At 41.0% G+C, this 18,682-nt stretch overlaps 1 protein-coding gene across 4 annotated transcripts in view; it reads left to right on the top strand.

Annotated features, from left to right (window-relative positions):
* PINX1 (PIN2 (TERF1) interacting telomerase inhibitor 1) overlaps nucleotides 1–18,682 on the top strand; it is a 37,291-nt gene that overhangs the window by 3,348 nt on the left and 15,261 nt on the right. For all 4 annotated transcript variants that reach the window (XM_052810028.1, XM_052810029.1, XM_052810026.1 and 1 more), the window contains exons 2-6: nucleotides 1,743–1,852; nucleotides 4,155–4,247; nucleotides 4,981–5,059; nucleotides 8,733–8,825; nucleotides 11,562–11,638. In XM_052810028.1, coding sequence (XP_052665988.1) covers nucleotides 1,743–1,852; nucleotides 4,155–4,247; nucleotides 4,981–5,059; nucleotides 8,733–8,825; nucleotides 11,562–11,638 — 452 coding nt within the window. The remainder of the gene's footprint in view (nucleotides 1–1,742; nucleotides 1,853–4,154; nucleotides 4,248–4,980; nucleotides 5,060–8,732; nucleotides 8,826–11,561; nucleotides 11,639–18,682) is intronic.

The following is an 18,682-nucleotide window of genomic DNA, read 5'->3' as shown; positions in this document are numbered from 1 at the left end:
TGTGCAGCATAACCTCTATTAAATTGCTTCTTTTTATTGTCTTTCTTTTTATGTTGTTTGTTTCACTGTCAGCTACGGAGGAAAGCCAACAGCCAAGGTGTTCCCTGTTTTTATAGGACTTAACTTTTGCTGCCAGCTTGATAGCTTTTTAACTCATTCCCCCCACAAACCACTGGAAACCTGGGTCCTTAGAGATCATTTGCATCTTGGGTGAGGGAAGATGACAATGCTTGTTAATTGTCCCAGGTTCCTAGCTCAATGTTTCAAACACTGCAATAAATGAGTCAAGTCAGCCATGTTGCGGAGGGAGCCAGAGTTTTTGTTCACAGTGGGGCAGCAGGGAACCCTAATTTTGTTGGGTGTTTAAAATCACAGTCTGCAGTGGCACTTTACCACCTTTTGTTAGCAGCACAGGCAGGGCTTGTAGTAGATGCTTCTCTGAAGGCTGACTGTTGGAAATAAGTTGTTGTTTTTCTGTAGAGAAGTGAACCAAGCGAAGGCTCTCTCGATTTCTCTCACAGTGCTCAGTCATTTAACCTACTGTAAAATCTTTTTTATGGACTGTTCAGGGTTTTATGAAATTCTTTATCAGACTATTACTTTTTATTGGGCTGCCACGCAGCACCTATTTTGAGCTTCAAAGCTTCGGAAGTATGTTAAAAAAAGCCACCATCACGCATTGTGACAGTGTTAGTTTTTCTTTAAGAACGAAACAAAGCTGGGCAAAAAATGAATTGAGCATCCCTGTAATATTCTGTCCCTCTGGCCCAAATCTTAAGTGTTGCATTTTAAGGAAAGGTGACTTCCTGATTATGTTGAAAGCCCCTCAGTGGACTTGGCTTCTCACTGACTTTGTATGGCCTTGGGTTAATTGGTCAGTTTTGATCCACCATTTCCCATCATGTTTAATGAAGTTTGTAATCTTCCTGTCTCCCATTCTTTGTTTGTCTTGTTTATTTAGGTTGTCTTCCTGCATATGTTTAGGTGCACACTTAAAGTGACTGGTTAACTGTGCTAGCTTTTCTTCCTTGATTTCAATGAAGCTATTCCTGATGATAGTCAGGCGCATGCATGTGAGCCTGGGGGACTGTAGTTTCTTTAGGAGTCTGTATAGGACAAAGGAGCCTTGATTCACGTTTGGATCTCTTAACACCTGCAATAATTTCCGGTGACTTTTCCGTTTCTGAATAAACCATTTTGTGGTAAATCCAAGAGCTGAAATCCCACTGGTTTGTGTTCTGTAATTCAGTTTCTCTGGTCACTTATGTTTGATTTTTGACTTGGCTTTTGTTATGAAGGCAAGTATTAAAACTTATATGTTCTGGTTAAAAGGAAGACTGGCTAGTGGATATTGTCCAGAACTGGGAAAGCCAGCACTGTAGTCTCATCCCCTATAGATTTCATGTTGAAGCCAGATGTAAAACAAAGTTGGAATAAAAATGGAATTTAGGCCTGTACACCTAAATGGTAATCCTTAAAGCCTTCCCTGAATTGCAGCCCATCCTTAGGGATGACAACTTCCATTGCAATTTTACTTTGACATTCTTCACATTAATAATTAACATTTTCACTGTCCTTTTTTTGCAATATAAGGTTTAGTAAAATTAAACCCCCAAGACGTGTTTAGTCTGGCATAAGTTCTGGGGTTTTTGCAATGAAGAGCTTTTCTTGAATTGATTAAATACTAAGAACACTGCAGAAATGTCAGTAGAGCCTGTTTGAATTTTTCCTTCCTGCTCTAGCCCGTAGAAGGCAGAAGTGGTCTGTGGATCCACGAAATAGCGCTTGGAGTAAAGATGAATCTAAATTTGGCCAGAAGATGCTGGAAAAGATGGGCTGGTCCAAAGGAAAGGTATGATGTGAAGGAGAGTTGTCTAGCTGAAGGGCGGAAGGCTGTCAGGGGACTCTCGATCTCAGTGTTTAAAACAGCCGTGTTCTTTTTATTTGATGTATTCTCTTAATTGCACAAAGAATTTGAGCAATGTTAGATTTCTGTAGTTTGTTACAAAGGTATTTGCTTTCTTGTGCCTGTCCTGCTTTCCAGTTTTTCTCTCCTCTCTTTGACAAGGTGAAGTCCCCAAATAAGAGCAGGAGTTGGTACATTAAATCAGGTGATGGTTAAAGGCTTTAAGTTGCCTTTACACCCTCTGTTCTCTGCCTGGCTTTTGGTACTGTTTAAAGCAACTCCAGGACCTGTTTTTAAAGCTTACTTCTGATCCGTTCCTTGAATGGCCAAAATGCAGCGTTACGTGAGCTGTATTCCTTCCCAGCTCCAGCCTGTACCTGTGGGATGAGGTGACTGCTTTCTGGCACTAAGAATAATCTCTAGGTCAGTGCAGGCAGCTGCAGACTTCTCAGCTGCCCCTTAAAAGCAGTTTAACGTCCACAAAGGTGCCTCAGCAAAGCTGAGATTTGGGCCTGTACGTCAGCATGTTTAATGAAACGAATGCACACAAAACTCCCACAATATTTATTTAATTCTTCTCCTAGATTTTATCTCCCAGTCTTTTTTTAAAAGGAATAAAATGAGGATCATTCTCAGTTCTGTGAATGTGTTAAAACTTAGAAAAAAAAGCCTACTCTTGGATTTCTCAGTGTAGCCTACTGTTGCCTCAGTTGTCTTAGAGTTAGTACATATAAATCTGGCTTCTAACTGCCTCTCATTTCACGAACAAGCAGTGGTACCTGATTCAAATGCTGCTGACGTCAAGGAACTGGCATTGGTTTCACTAGGCTTTAGACCAAACTGTTAAGAGTATGGAGCATGAGTACTGTCCTTTTATGTAAATTGTATGCATAGGTGTTTAATGTGTGTAAGATTAAAATAGATATGTAAACCAGAGTATAAAAAATACTGTTAAATATTCTGGTTGTATTTTTAGGCAGCCAGCTTCTCTGACCATAGATAACGCTTTTGCCATTATGAACACCGTGTTAGGGTGTGAAAGGAAGGCCTCATGTTGTTTTCTGTCTGTCACTCTCCCTGCCTCCCCATCTTCTTCACAACAATAAGTTTCCTACTTGAGCTACCAGATCTTCTTTTACAACAGTTATAGCTGTACGAGAAAGATTTATCTCTCCATTCCACTACAAACTCAGACAAGTGGAACCTTAGCTTGATCAAATTAATGGGCAAAAGCCCATCTGTGCAGTGAAATTAAGCTGCTTACACTAGTCCTGTTATTAGTTGTATTGGAATTGGGTCACGGCAGGATGTGTAACCAAGTGTCCTGCTTGCTTCCATACTTTTTGGTTAGCAGAAATTTCAAGGTAAACTTTCCACCCCACTGACCAAATAAACTCTACTGGATTCGTAGTAGCAACAGCCTTTTTCAAATATGCCTCATTGCTTCAGATATTAGATATGCCCAGGATCTATCCACAGGGCTTTTCTCCACTACTGCATATACATGTTTATTATAGCCATACACTTAGCTGATGATTTGTTACTGGTGACAGATAGGGAAAAAGCAGGTAGATACCAGGAGTAAAGTTTTAAACCAAATGCTTTGTCTTTTTTTTCCCCCCTGACTGTACAACTAAGAAAGATAATACTGGGCCTAAAGATTGCTTCCCAGATTTGAGTGATTATGTTTTTAAGGATAGCCAAACCCAACACTTGTTTGCTCCAGTATCTTCGTCAGCTTATTAGCGTGAATGAGATGGAAGAAGTTCTTAATGTCCTGCTAGCTCCAGTCTGACTCTTCCCCTCCCTATTCTCCCCATATAACTTCGTTCTGTATCGTACGTTCTATGTGGCATCTGTCTTACAGCCATTACGCAGCTGCCTTCCCAATGACGGAGGTATTTTTGGTGAGAGGCATGTTCTTTTTATGTAGTGTCTTGTTTTAAAATTGTAAACACTTTGGACTTGCCTAGGAATGTCAGGTGGCTTCCTGATTAATCACCCAACTGCTTAATGTTGTTGCTATTTTAGTGTTTATAATACTTTGCTGGAGGCTTAAGTAGTAAATTAAAAAACCATAGTATCTCATGTGTGCTAATGCCTGTGAATGAATTCAGTTACAAGCAAATAAATAGTAAGTTGTGATTTCTTGCTGTATTTCATTGCAAACTATCTTATAGTACAAAAGGTCTAATTGCTTAGTCACTGCTGTAAAATCCTTACATTTTTACCCTTGAATCCTCCCTAGGGTCTTGGGGCTCAGGAACAAGGAAATACAGAACATATCAAGGTTCAGGTGAAAAACAACATGCTGGGGTTAGGAGCAACCATCAATTACGAGGTGAGCCCTAGACCCAGGTAAGGAAATGGCTCCCATTTCAGCTAAAGCACAGTCTTTGTAATGGGATGTTAGTGAAATCTGTTGTCACATCTGGTGGCAGTATGTACCTATGCGAACGTCTCTGCAGAAACTCTTGACCTGGAGTTTAGTTCTGCTTTGTTGGGTGGTTTAGGAATAAGTACCTGCTTGGAAGGATTACAGTGAATTCTAGGAGCAGGCTGTTCAGAGATTTTTTTTTTTGCTTCCAAGCAAATCAGTGAAATACTTCCTTTCTCCCTGTGTCTTCTGCCCTCTTTAGCTTCATGCCTTCTGTCCCTCTTCCTGATACTCCTGACTGGAGTTCAGGTACATAGGCAGAGCAGAACATGGTCCTACAGGTGCTTGTCTCGTAATCAACATCTTAAGTAACTTTGTTGCTGGGAAAAATCACACTAGTACTTCCTGCCTACTTCTGAAAACATTTTGCACAGACGAGGGACACACAGAGCCAGCAGCAGTATTGTTTAAGGACATACAAATGCAACCCTTATCATTTCTGCACTTTGGAGTGACTGTAGTGAGCTGTTGTTAGCGTTGCCACCTGTGGAGCTTCTGAGGGTCCCTCCCACCAACAAGGATTGAGTATATACAATTAAGTTGCTTCTTAGAGTGCAGAGTCTTAATATCTGCTTTAGCAAAACTTCTGTTAGTGCTGAAGACTTTTGTCTTGTATTAATGTGGGTGATATTTACAGGACAACTGGATTGCTCATCAGGATGACTTCAACCAGCTTCTGGCTGAACTGAATGATTGCCATGGACAGGGTGAAACAGGTAGGTTCATGCTTTCCTCAATCAGATGCTGGAAGCTTAGCAGAGTTTCCATTCTTTGTCTTAAAAGGCTAGCTGAGGCCCAATCCTTTGGGCTGCTAATAATCTTCTTGCTGAGGTTGACAACTCCCCTTCTCCCCCAAAATCAGTGGGAGCCAAAGGACATGTTGCCATCCATGACCATGCTCAAGTTTGTCTGCCTCAATATGTAGATCTCAGTGGATCAGTTTTGCTCTCAGTCAGGCCTCGATTAGAGGCTTTTTGTTGGGGAAAGCAAACAAAATTTTGAACTTGCTTATTTTATCCAGGACCACAACATGGGGGACCTTTTGCTGGGATGTACTACAGCAGGACTTGTTTCTTTATAAAGCAGCCAGAGCCATTATGAAGGCTCACAACACAGTCACTCACCATTCCAATGTGTTTGCCTTTCTTTTACTAATGAACTGTCACACCTGGTGTCCATGCTCTGGTGGTTTCTTAAATACCTACTTTTCCTGTCCTCAGAGAGCTGCTTCTTAGCTTTTGACTCAGAGTTATGCATCTGTTTTGAGTGTGGTATAATGTGATTTTTGCAGCCCTGATGCAGAGCACACAAGTGGGGAAACTACACAACTTTCCCAAAAGGGCTATTTATAAATTCTTTTTAATTTTGGAAAGCTTTTTACAGTTTGACCTTGGTTTGTAAAAATGAAGTTATGCAAAACTGGTGGTTGTAAGCTTACAGAAAGAATTGTATGCATCAAATGGTTTATCGTCTCTCCTTTAGTTAGACTCAAGCTTAGACTCTGATCATATATCTAAACAACTCTCCGTGGAGTGTTGTTAAACCAAGGGCTTCCATTTGGACACAGCAGCTTGTCCACGTGCTGCTAGTGGCAGAATTGCCAGCTGAGTGAATTTAGCAACTCTTCATTCGTTCATTCTTAACATTTGACCACAGAAGGTTTTCTAGGGAGGAAAGGTAGAAAGAAGAGGAGGAAAATCAGTTAGCAAGAAGGATCAAACTTGGTTTCTAATCCTAGAGAGCTAGGATTACAATTCTGAACCTGATGCTTTAAAAACACTTTTTTTAAATTGCTGTGTAAGTTGTCCTTGTGCGTTGGAGCCATAGTCACGGTCTGAGGCCACACAGTGCTAGGTGCTGTAGTTGAAGTCCTCAAGAGGTAGAATAGCGTATCATAGGGAAATTCCAAAAGTTCCTTTCTGCCTTTATAACTAAATCCTACCCAAGTTCCAACTTGAGCCATGGGAAGATCAGTTAGGTGTAACTGGTGGGAAACCTGCAAACTGATGAGCAGAGAGCTGAAATGACTTGCCCAAGGACACAATGAGTCAGCACAGAGGCAGGTTCATTGAGCAAGGCTGTCTTGTTCCTAAATCTGTGCAGTATTCCCTGGGTCATCCGTACGGATGCAAAGTGGCTCCTGAAAACCGTATTTCTCCCTGTTTTACTCAGTTATTTTTCCTTCGTCTTTTTAGGAGCTGGGACAAGAGTTTTCAATCACTGAGGACGAATTTGGGTGCATGTTGAAAATTCCCAGTCAGAATCACATTTGGTGATTTGCAGACTGCAAGCATTGCTCTGAAACTTGGTTTTTTGGCAATTGTTTAAGCTGGCAAAACTCATCCAGATAACTCTGCCTGCAGCTGTGCTGCAGGATCAAATGTTACATTATTGGCCATTGTCCAGTTTCAAATTGCATTAAAAGTCAGCTGAAAAACTTCATTGTTCTTAAATAACTGGTGTAGTTGCCAGAGTTGGATTGCAATTAGAGATCGGGAAGGAAGGGCCCCGTGGTGGTTAGTATGCCAGCATTCAAATACCCTTGATGTACATAGTTTTAGCTTTCTTTTCTTTTTTTTTCTAGCTGACCACCTAGTGAGGAGTTTTCATTCCTGACTCTTTTGCTGGGATACTAAGTGATGATGACTGTGTCCCTTTCCCGTTTGTAAAATGGGGCAACAACATACTGGCCATGTCTGTAACGTGCTTTGGAATATTCGTCTGTATCAGATTTGCTACAGAAATGACACATAGCTTTATTGCTATGACTAAATTGCTTTAAAAAACACATTAATATTCCTGCAGTGCTTGCTCAGTTTGTCAGAGGATTTACCAGTCACTAGAAGGCACAGGGATGTACCTACCTGTCCATTGCAAGTGCCAGCACGTTTCAGTAGTGAAATTCCTCCTTGAAGGCACAAGGCGGTGCTGCTGCCCCTTTTGCTGTAAGAATAAAGTCGAGGAGGAAGCCCAGTGGAAATACTTTGCTGTGTAATGTTCCCTTCAGTACAAGTGGATCTGAGAGCAGATGCAAAGTGCTTCATCTCTGGTCACGATATTTTAGTTGTGATGTTTACTTTCCCCATGGACCGTTTTTATTGAGGATTTTCGAGCTGACTGCAAACTCTTGTCTAAAACTGGGTTTGCTAGTCCTTACTCTTCTCATTAGGGCTTGGTGTGTAAATGGAAGAGTAGATCTCAGACTGCATTCTGGTAGTCAGCTCTCCCACCGCAAGCTGTGGATTTCATTTTTAGGTCAATGACTCTATCATCAGGTGTCACTACCTATCAAACAGTGAAGTGCTGTAATTCCAATGTCAGAAAAGCTTGGTCTGCAGAGCTTTCAGGGGTGGGATCATATGAAAAAGGTGATTCAACTTCGCCCTCAGGGTATGGGTTGATTTCCCTACCCATCCCAGTTGCCACTGGAAGGAAAAAAAAAAAATCTCAACAGAGTAACCTTTTCTAGAGTTACAGAGGAGAGAATCCTATGGTGCCTATTTCTTTGCAGGACAGGGCTAATAAAGTAGTTATTAACCAGACAGCAGGTTACCTCCTTCTGAGAACTTCTTGTAAATTAACAGGCTCTGTGGATGCAAAGAGCACATCAGTACCGGTAAAATAACCTGCCACAGCACAGGAACTTGATATCTCTACTGTTAAATAGTTAGACTAATCCTTCACATGGTTTTGACCTGCACAAGCTAACATTCTTCCAAACAGCTCCTGAGTGAATTTGGGACTTAGCCAACCCCAGAGACCATTCCCAGTGGACAGTTTAGGTGCAACCCCTCTTCTGGAAGCTAGGAAAATTAATTGATATGGATGTGGCAATTTGTTCTAGCTGGCCTCAGGGACAGAAAAGCTCTGCCACCATTTAATTTCTTTACATAGATGTATCAGACTACGTCCAGATAAAGGCACTTCATGTAGTATTAGAAGTGGAAAGCCTGTCTGTGTGATTTTTTTTTTTTTTTTCTTTTTTCTTTGTACCCAGTCAGGTTCAGTATTTTATTTTGTACTGTTTCTTACATCTTCCTCAGACTCTGGCACTGGAGATATTTTGTAACAAACAGCACAATAAACCCTGACCTATTATTCTTTCTTACTGTAGAAATGATGTTGAATTAGACTTTGCCTTTGACCTGGAGTACCTGTATCTGCCTTTTCAAATCACATTAGATTAGAAATGGGAAGGGAAGGGGCATGTGGCAAAAAAAAATCAAGCAGTAACATGTCTCAGAAAAAACTTACCATGCTTCCTTCAGTAATATATTGTGATATGTTGTTGAGACTCGGTTTTGAGAAAGTTAAATACACTGATGTTTGAATTTGGTGATTAGAGTGCCTCTAATAGGGTTGGAACCTGTTTGGTTTTGGCTTTTTTAGAGTCCTCAGTGAATAATCAGAAGACGACGTTCAGTCTCGAAGAAAAATCCAAATCTTCCAAGAAACGTGTCCATTATATGAAGTTTGCGAAAGGTAAGAGGAGTTTTGTTGTTTCATAAGCTCTAGCCAAGATTAGAGGGGGAAAAAAAAACACCCAACCAAAACGTGTCAAGGTGATCTGTTGCCTTCTGGGGTCTAAATTTGGCAAGTAAAATCTCGGTTTAGAAATACCCCCTGCAGCGACTCACTTAAAGCTGTATTACGCTGTTCCTCTTTATTTTGAACAATTTTGGATGGCTTTAGGCTCATACTGTTGAATAAAATAATTTCTATCTGAAGGAACCATCAGCTGAATAAAGGAACAGTGAATATTCTGAGTGATCTGTGCATGGGTAGGGGATGGGAGGGGGGGCAAAGATGATAACAGAGTTATTTGGGCATCTGCACGGCACTATCCTCTGCAATCTCCAATAACCCCTGTTAGGAGATCATGTGGATAAGATCAGTGATCAGATTAAACCTGAATGCAGGAAGAGGAAAGCCCTCTTACATCTACCAGGTACTTTATTGGATAAATTAGGACAGTGGCTGGTGGCCAGAAAAACTGTATCAAGAACTTGTAGAGTTTAGTAATCTCTTTCTTTCTTACAGTGATGACATTATTTCAACCATCCCTGGTTTTGGCTCTTGACAATTGTTCAATCCCTTGCTCTATTTCTCTGTTGGTTGTGTTCCTCTTTCACACACCCATGAGCACATGGTGTGTGTATATATGTGTTTCAGTGTATGGATAGGATTGGTTTCCACTAATGACTGATTTATTAAACTTGAAGCTCTGTGTAATGTTTTCTGATAGCAAATGCCTCAGCTAAAACAGAGGTAATTGACGTTTTAATGGAGACCAAATTCTGCTATTGGGGTTTGGGATTTTTGATTAAATAATTCGGCCTTGAAGTCAAACATGTTAACATGACCCTGTCACTTTACAACATTAAAAAATTAAATTGGTTCAGGGCTTCCAAGTACAGAGGCCATGGCCTGTTTGAGGTGGTAGCAAAGAGGATTTATTTTGATTTGATTTGGATTTAACCTTTCACTAAATATAGAGAAAAAAGAAGTGTCTTTTGAGTATGTAAAACGTGGAGCAAGGCTTTCATATTAACAATATGCCTTATTTGTTTGGCTGCAGTGTTTCTATAAGGGAGGCCCCTGTTTGATTGTACCCTCTGTGGTCTAAAACAGGGAAATTGTCCTTTTTCAGGGAAAGAGGAAAAGTTACTTGAGAAAGGCTAATGTTGTTGTGGCCCTTGTTCTTCAAGTCCGATCCAGCTTCCTTTTAGACTAAACAAGACGAGCTCACACAAAAGCTGGAGAAGGGAGCAGCAACGATAGAAAATGCAGCTTCCGTTTCTGTTGCTGTTTTGTAGCCTTGCTGCAGCAGGAACATAGGCATCACATATAGCCTTAGCAGCCACTCTTAGATCTGGGGATACACACCAGTATGAGATTAAGACAGTGATTTCAGTTGCTTTTCTAGTAGCTGTTCCACTGTGATGCTGCAAAAGATTTGGACTGTCAGCTAAGTTGGTTTTCTATTACAGAATGCAAGAAGAGGGGGATGCATTTAGGGTTGGGGGGGAAGGCATGGGAAGAAAGTGTAGGGTGAGAGGAGGAGCAGCAGGATTGTAAGTGTCATGTTCCAAGGCTTGGCCAAGATAAAGCTGAAAACAGCCACCAGGCTCATCTAGCTTGCTTGGGTAAGGACTGGGTAAGACTGCACAGTGAGACACCAGGAAGTTGGGTAACACTTTTTTTCCTCTAGGTTCATGTGTCTGCTTACCCTCTGTGGGCAGTTAAGGATCCTGAGAAGAAGAAACAGGTGGAATAGTCAGATGTGGGGTTTTTTTGTCCATTAAGTGCTTAGATTCATTTTGTGGACAGTGATTTTGGAATCAGAAAATCAAGTGGCGTAAGACCCCAGCAGACTCCTGATAAGTTGGCCTATCTGGGCTAATTTTGTTTCTTTAACTTTTGTTGACTTTTTTTTTAAAGGATTTTCTGCGACAAGCTGTGGACAACTCAATATTAAGGCTTCTGCACTGTGGAATCAGCAGTATCTCAGAATATCACGTCATACCCTTTTGCTTCCCCCTCCCTGCTCCACATGTGATATTCAGCTAGCCACACAACAGTCAGATGGGACTAATGGTCCTACTCAAACTCAGAGAAATCTTTGCTTCACCCTTGAAATTGCTTTAAGTTGGAATAATCCAGTGTGTTACAGAGATGGAGGTTTTGCTTTTCAAAAGCAATTTCATGAATCAAAGAAAAGTCCCCACTGAGTAAAGATGGATATTTTTTTTTTCACTGTATGGAGGAGCTATAACTCCCTAACGCTGTCAGAGATGGGGAATTCTCATGAGAATCCAAAGATGTGCAGCTTCTCCTTGAACTTTTCTTGTGTGTAGGAGGTTACAACTTTTCTTTCCCTTTAGCGTAGTACAGGCTGCTTCCCTCATCTTGCTATACCAATTGCAGCGTCAAGTCAGGGGAAACAAGCTGCTGTTCTGTGTTTCCTTGTGGGCATTCACCAGCAGGCTGTGGTTGTCTCCTCACCAGCCTTTCCCCCTACACACACACATATTTCCTACTGTATGTGGGAGTCATGGTCAGCCTTCATTTAGAGTCTTTAACATTCTCCTCCTGATTTTTGTTCACGTCCAAAAATAATTTCTCTACCTCCATGGGTCACAGTTTGTTATCAAAATGTACCTGTCAACACCAGATGTGAAAGTTGTGTGGTTTTTTTCCTCCCCTTACCCCCTTCAGGTAAGGATCTCTCTTCGCGCAGTGAAGATGATCTGTCCTGCATATTTGGGAAGCGACAGAAGAGTGTGAAGACACAGGTAAACAAGAGGCTTCACCTTTTTCTTGTTGCATATTTTCCCTTATAACAAAAACATACTTAAATGTCTTTCTGCTAATGAGATTACCATGTGCCCATCAAAAGCAAGGGGTCTTGCCTGTGAAATTACTGTTGTTTCTAGGTGAAGGCTGCAGGGGAATGGCTGTGCTCTGAACCATTAGGAAATAAGAGTGAATTTAATACATATTTTTATAGATGCTAGTATATGTATCGAGATTTAACTTCTTTGGAGTTAGGAATCTTCATTATTTTAATTTTACACTTATTAAGCAATATACATTGCAAAGTAGATCAATTTTGCTTGATCTGAAAGTTGCATAAATATCCAAAATAAAATTTGACATTCAGTAGCAACTGGCCAATCTCAGCAAACTGGCCTTATTTTCACAAGAATTGGGAAAGCCTGAGCAGCTGCTAAGTCTTGCTCATCTTTGAACAAAGGATTCAGATATGGCTTGATCACTGATAAATATTTAATGAAAAGACTTTTCCCCACTTTGTGTAATGAGATCAAGGTTTGTACTAGCATTTATTTTATTATTTTATTTTATTTTACTTATCTAGTTATTCATGTTTGCACTTGCAAAGAATAGGCCTGCTCTATCAGTATATAAAATAACAGACTTAGACCGTGACATGATTAACATATCCAGAAAAATCCTTGGGAAAAAATAACATCTGGAAAAGCACAAATGAATATGTTGCAAGAATTGCCCTGTTGGTTCAGAGGTCTGAAGTCTCTTGTCTAGAGGGAAAGATGGGGCCTGAAATTGAATGGAAATTTCTGAAATACCATGTATGTGTTTGACACCTTGCTTGTTGTGCAGTAGTCTTGAAAATTTTTCTGTAACTTCACTTTAGGCCACTGTGAACTTTGGGAGGAGAGGAATAGGGGGAAGAATGTGCTAAGAGATCTTGGATAGTAGTGAAAGTAATATAAGGTTTGTAGCTATGTAAATGCTAGGCAGAATGACAAGGAAGCTTGTGAAGAACAAATAGCAATCCACTGGGGATTCTTCACTGGAAAAAACTCTGACTATAAAATAAAGAATACTTCAGTGGAGTGTCCTGAATTGAACAGTTTGAAGGATTTGGTCTTGCCATTATCCCATATAGTGTTACAGTTTCAGTGAATGTGTTGTAGGTTTTAAAGGATGGAGAAAAATGTCGTCTGAGTACTGTTCGCTAAACTACAAAAATAGAGTTACAGTTAATTAAACTGGGAGGTTAGAAGAAATTTAAACAAATTAAGAACTGTCCTGTCTTGTCTGCGACTGTGAAAAACAGTATGAACCTTTGTTACAAGTCACATGGTTTGGCTTGAAAGGTAAGAGCTTGGGAGGAGGCCATCAGCCACAACAGAACCCATCTTAACTTATTACTGTCTTGAAATAAGCGTGTGGGGACTTCAAGTCTGTGAGAGCTGTTAGAGGTCTCAAATACTGTAGGTAAGCTTGCGCCATTGGAGCCTTCCTGATTAACACTTCTGATCACCTAAATATGCCATGGATCTACTACTTTGCTCCCTTGCTGTCAGACCAATATGAAGCAAGACACACTGGGATTTAATGCAAATCAACAGTGCTGTGGTTAAGGGAGTAGATTTTGCCCACCTGTGAGTTGTCCCAAATAGTTGGTCTTGTTTTCTCTGCATGTCCCCTGTCTTTTGAAATTAAAGATAAGTTTGGAAAGTGCTGTTGCTTCTTCTGGGACTTAATCCTGCAGAGCATTTGTTCTTTTGTTGATAGACCCTGCAGAGTATGTGCATTTATGACTGCTTGTGAAGGGTATGTAAGTTTGTGCATGTTTTTGCTAATTCCTTGACCAGTGCAGTGATTGGCTGATGACTACTGTGCAGATTTCCTTTTTCCCCTCACTGAACAGTAAGCTAATGGGTCAAGGTTCTGGCAAAAAGTCACAGGCTGTTCCCTGTTAAGCACCCAGATTTCCACATGCAAATACAGGCAGGAGGTAATGTAATTTGGAGCTGCATTGTTGTCTTCTGGCTACTGGCTGCTGCTAAGCAGCCACGGGGAGAGAAAGCCAGAGGCAGCACAATTCAGCACAGTTGCTACACCCCCCCCCGCCCTTTCTTCATGGATCAGAGATCTGTGGAGTTTGCACAGAACAAAAATGCATTGCACAGACCCTCCAGCTCTGAGCAATTTCATTTCATTGCACCCATGAACTCTCATGATCCCTTTCCATCATGTTCCAGAGCCTGGTCCTTAAGGTGGTACAAAAGGAACTGTCTTGGGAGGATTTGCAGTACTGTTCTCTCTGTGTGTTTGTATTCTGTTTTGGAATGCCTAGGCTCTGGGCATTTCTCTGATGTGGCAGAGAGTGCACTACAGGAGCAGGAAAGTGCTGGTCATTCTGCTGGAATTGAGTTGTTCGTATCTGTTCCTGTGTAGAGATAATGTCGGAAGAGCCTTGGTGTCCATCAGAGCCTTGGGATATGCCTCCAGGCTGTGATAGGCTGCAGTCCCCTTTAATTGCAGCTCCTGCAACTGTTAGTAACAGTTGTATGCTGCTGTCCCTGTTCAGAGTAGATGAGGACAGCTTCCATACTTACATAGGTGCCAGAACTGCTACTATCAATTAATCTGATTGCAGGTTCCCAGCTGTAGTTGCAACTGAGATCATATGTGGAAGTACCTGTTTGTATTGATCCTGTAGCTTAAAGTCCTATCTTTAAGGCTCTTTCCGAGGTATTAGATTCCTCTGCTTTTTTCAGAGGTGCAGTTTGAGAAGCATTCACTACAGATTTGATTTGGACTGAATGACCTATCCTCTGCTCACAGCAGAGTTGTCATTCCACTCTTGATCTTTCAACAAAGATATTCAGCATAATTCTTTCTCCTGTATTTCTAGTTGTTTCAGTCTAGGATCAGAACCATCTTGAGTATAACTTCATAGAAAGGTGCAGGAACTGCTTTTCATAGAATCACAGAATTACTGAGATTGGAGGAGACCTGGAGGTCTCTAGATCAGTCACCCTGCTCAAAGCAGGGTCAGCTACAAGTTGCTCAGGACCTTGTCCAACTGAGTTTTGACCATCTCCCTCCCTTAAAGCCTCCAATTTAAGCCTGTGACAAAATTCAGTGGATGGGTGAAAGAGATCACTTAAGGAGCAGGAGATGGGAACATTTTGGAATAACAAAACGCTTATGCTGTAAATGGACTTAGTTGGGTGATGATCTGCAGTTCTGTAGGTATCAGAGACCCAGTGGAAGTTACGGAAACGTTTAAGGATGTATGCCGTTGATGGCATTATGGCCAGGTTTTTCATCTGAGTGAGTTGCGGAACTTCTCTTATTCCCAAGAGCTGTTGTACCCATGGCCTTTGAGCTTTCCTGTCTCTACAAATGGCCTAACGTGCAGTAGATCCTGGCAGTGGTATTACATTGATGTTCATCGGCACTGTCGTACTAGGTCTGGTTGGTTGGCTGGTGTTATACCAAATTGTTCTTAAAGATTAGGAAAGGGGGGGGAAGCAAAACCCAGGAAACTCCATCTGTGCTTATGGTTGAATGGAAACTAGTGGAAGGGCTCAAGGCTAAGTGACATGGTCTCTGGACCAGCAAGATAATCCAGGCTCTTCTGAAGTGCTTGTCAAAAATATGTCACCTCTGAACTGCTGCTGTGATAAATGGTGTCTCAACAAATCAGATGTCACAGAGACACCGTTCCAATTAGTCGTGTTCAGTCTTTTCTAGTATGGTCATTAGCAATCATTTTATGATCTTGACCTGTGGAGTAGTCTTTGGCAGAAGATGTTTTGTGCTAGCTTAATCTGAGCCGTTTTAACTGTAGTACTGAACTCAGACTCACTTTTTAACTGTCTCAGTAGCCTAGGACTGATCTGGCTAATGGATCTTTTCTCTTGTTTCACACTGATGCTACTGCAGTAAGTGGGGATGTTGAAATTTGGATTATCTGCCTTATCAAAGGAAGAGGGAGTTGGCTAGAGGATTGTAAAGATTGCAAAAGAGTGAAATTGCAAAGGATATGGAAGGAAATGCTGTTTGCCCCTAAGGGTCGAAAGGAGTTTCTTTAGAAGTAGTAAGACTTAGATACTAGTTTAAGCTATTGTTTTGTTGGTTCTGGGATATGCGTTACTAATCATAGGCACTTGCAACCTTTAATTATCCTGAATGTTAAACATAACGGTACTTTTTTATTATTATTTTTGCTAAATCATGTGTCCAACTAAAACCTCCTTAATAAACTACACAGGGACCTTTGTTTAAAAAAAAAAAAATACAAGTCAAAAAAATGGGGGGGAAGAAAACAATGGCTGAGCTTCAGAGTGGACCTAAATTGAAAACGTCTGCAGTTTTTCCGAGGGAGAGTAAGTGATCGAAAATATTGAATTGTAATTATGATGCTCTCTGGAGACCTGCAGTGAGGACCTGTTTTGCAGGGTAAGATCTGCCAGACGTTTTTTGCCCCCACTTTCCCTCTGATTTTCTCACTTGCTTAGGAACACTGGGAGCTGGGGAGACAGAAAAACAAATTCCATTAGTTCCTATCTGGTTGAACTTCCTGGAACCCCCACTATTTTTTTTGCTTCTCAGAATTTCCTTCCTCCATCCAGCTGTGTTTCCTGATGAAGCCTTATCACTGGAGAAAATGCTCCTGAGTGAGACTGAGGATTTGGGAATGAGTTACAGACAGTCCCAGCTTGGTTGCTGAATAACATGATTCTGGCACTGATTTCGCTTTGGGGGCTGGGGGAGTAGTTCTTATTTGCTGGCGCATTTGTAATAACTCTCTTTGAGATGCATAGAAAACTGAGTGTTTTGCATCCATCTCGCTTCCATGTCTCAGGCCATTTGATGAGTAATCTGCTTCCTTCAAATTTTTGTAACTTGGATGTAAACCTGCGTAAGTTCCCTTAAACCACCTAATCCAAGTAGCCCGAAAGTCTTGAGTTCGTGGTGATTTCTTCCGTGTTAGTCATTAGAAATGTAACTATCAACCCTGTTGCTTTTTCATTTTTTTTTTTTTTAAATCAGGAAATTGTCTTCTGACACATTTTGCAGAACTTCCTCAACTGACTTACATTTCCCAGCACTTATCAGAAAAGCATGTTGACTAATCTTAAGGGACATAACTGAAAATCCATTAAAGTCTGGCTCTGCCATGGGCTCACTGAAGCTATGGGTAAACTGATATAATTCCCTACACCTCAGCTTTCTCTCTGCAAAATAACAATCATGATATTGATGTTTGTGGGGTTTCACAATTGTGACTTTTAGGCAAGTTGCAAGTTTCATCTGTTGGGGTTTTCTTACCTGTGACAAAAGTCTCCATTGCAGAGGTAGCATATAAATTAATTTGCTGTTCCTTTTTTCAGCAATGTCAGGGAACAAAAAACTGCAGAAGAGAAAAATTAGTTAAAAATTAACTTAGGTTTTTCACTGTTCTGCTTTGGAGACTGCAGCTAGCATGAGGTATTTGGGACTGAGAAGCAGAACAGAAAAAGGACATCAAAAACCTGGAGAGAGTCCAAAAGGATTTAGTAAAATGGGCCATAGGGTTAGAGGGCATGTCCTAGAAGGAGAGAGTGGAGGAACTGGATACGTTCATCTCAGAAAAGAGGCAGAAAAAGATGACCTCTCTGCCTATAAATATCTGGGGGTTGGGGGGGGAGAAACAGAGGAAGGGAAGGGATAGTAATCAGGGGATGCAAAAGCCAAGAATGGTACTAGGGGTGAGAACTTCAATTAGAAAGAGGAAGACACAAGCTTACTCTTCGGCAGGCTTCCTCGCAGTGATGTCAGCGGGGCAGTGGAAGAGTCTCCTAAGGGAAATCCCAGCTCCTTAGTAAGTGACACCAAGAAAAAAAAAATGAATTTAACACTTTTAGACCTGTTGGAATGGGCAAAGATGATTTGGTTTAAGTAAAACAACTCCCAACAAGTCATTCTGTGAGCGGCTCCAGTACTGAAGCTTGGTTTCCTGTGGTTGTGTTGTGCTTGGATTCTGTGTGACTAAAGGAGATGAGCTCATGCTGAAATCCCCATCCATGTGCACACTGATCTGTTGGCCTTCTCTGTCCAGCTGAAATATTTTAGAGTCTCAATATCTTTGAAATCTCTAAGCTTCTGCTAGGTTGGATTTAAAAGTTGCTGGAGAGAAAGGAGTGCATGATGTACACAAATGTCTGGGCAGAATGATTATGGAAACTTTGCTTCCTTAAGAAATCAGAGTAAAAATGTAATTGCTGTCAGTGTGTTCCGGAGGAAGACAGTAGGAAAACACTGAGAATAGTGTCTTTAACATATTTCCTTCTTTTTTTTATTATACATTTATTGTCAGAGAGAATAATTGCTTTTTTAGAGGAACTGAGTATCTTGTGCCTAGGTTTTATAATTATCCTCAGGCTACAGAGTTTGTCAGATTTGGGGTTAAAATTTAGAACTGCACAGTGCTTATTCCTATATATGACTTAACCATTTCAGCATAGAAGTATGTAATGTATTGTGTGTCATTGGGAAGAGTGAATACAACGTTTTACCAAGAATCAAGGCAAATGAAAACATAGGTAGCAAAAGGTAGGATTTAATCCCACCCAACTTTATTGGTAGAAGATCTAGGCGTCTTCTCCAGACTCCCTTCATAGTGATGAGCCACAGGTGCCCAAACAGATGCATTCACTGTCTCTGAAGATGATAAAGATGTATGAAGCCGAACTCTTCCTAGCGATATGTGCCTCTTCACTGATTGTAGAGGACATCTAACAGTGAGGTGTATCCTATCCAAGTAGTTATATTTTGAATATATTCTGTTTCAGTGCAAAAGCTGACTATGTTCTTGTAAGCATGTGATTACTGCTCAGTCCTCTTGACCTATTCAGTTCTTGTGCAGGCTGCATTTTTTTAATTTTTTTTTTTTTAATGTTAGTGGGAAGAGGCTGGTGACCTAGTGGCAGAGTCTGCAAGACAATGTGATGGTGCTTTTGCGCATTTGGTATCCCCAGGAACCTGCTTCTGAGTAGAAAGGTTTCTGTCAGCCT

The sequence above is a fragment of the Harpia harpyja genome, chromosome 15 (genome assembly GCF_026419915.1).
Source record: "Harpia harpyja isolate bHarHar1 chromosome 15, bHarHar1 primary haplotype, whole genome shotgun sequence".
Lineage (NCBI taxonomy): Eukaryota > Metazoa > Chordata > Aves > Accipitriformes > Accipitridae > Harpia > Harpia harpyja.
The sequence above is the reverse complement of the archived record's forward strand: the minus strand, read 5'-3'. Positions and strand labels throughout refer to the sequence as shown.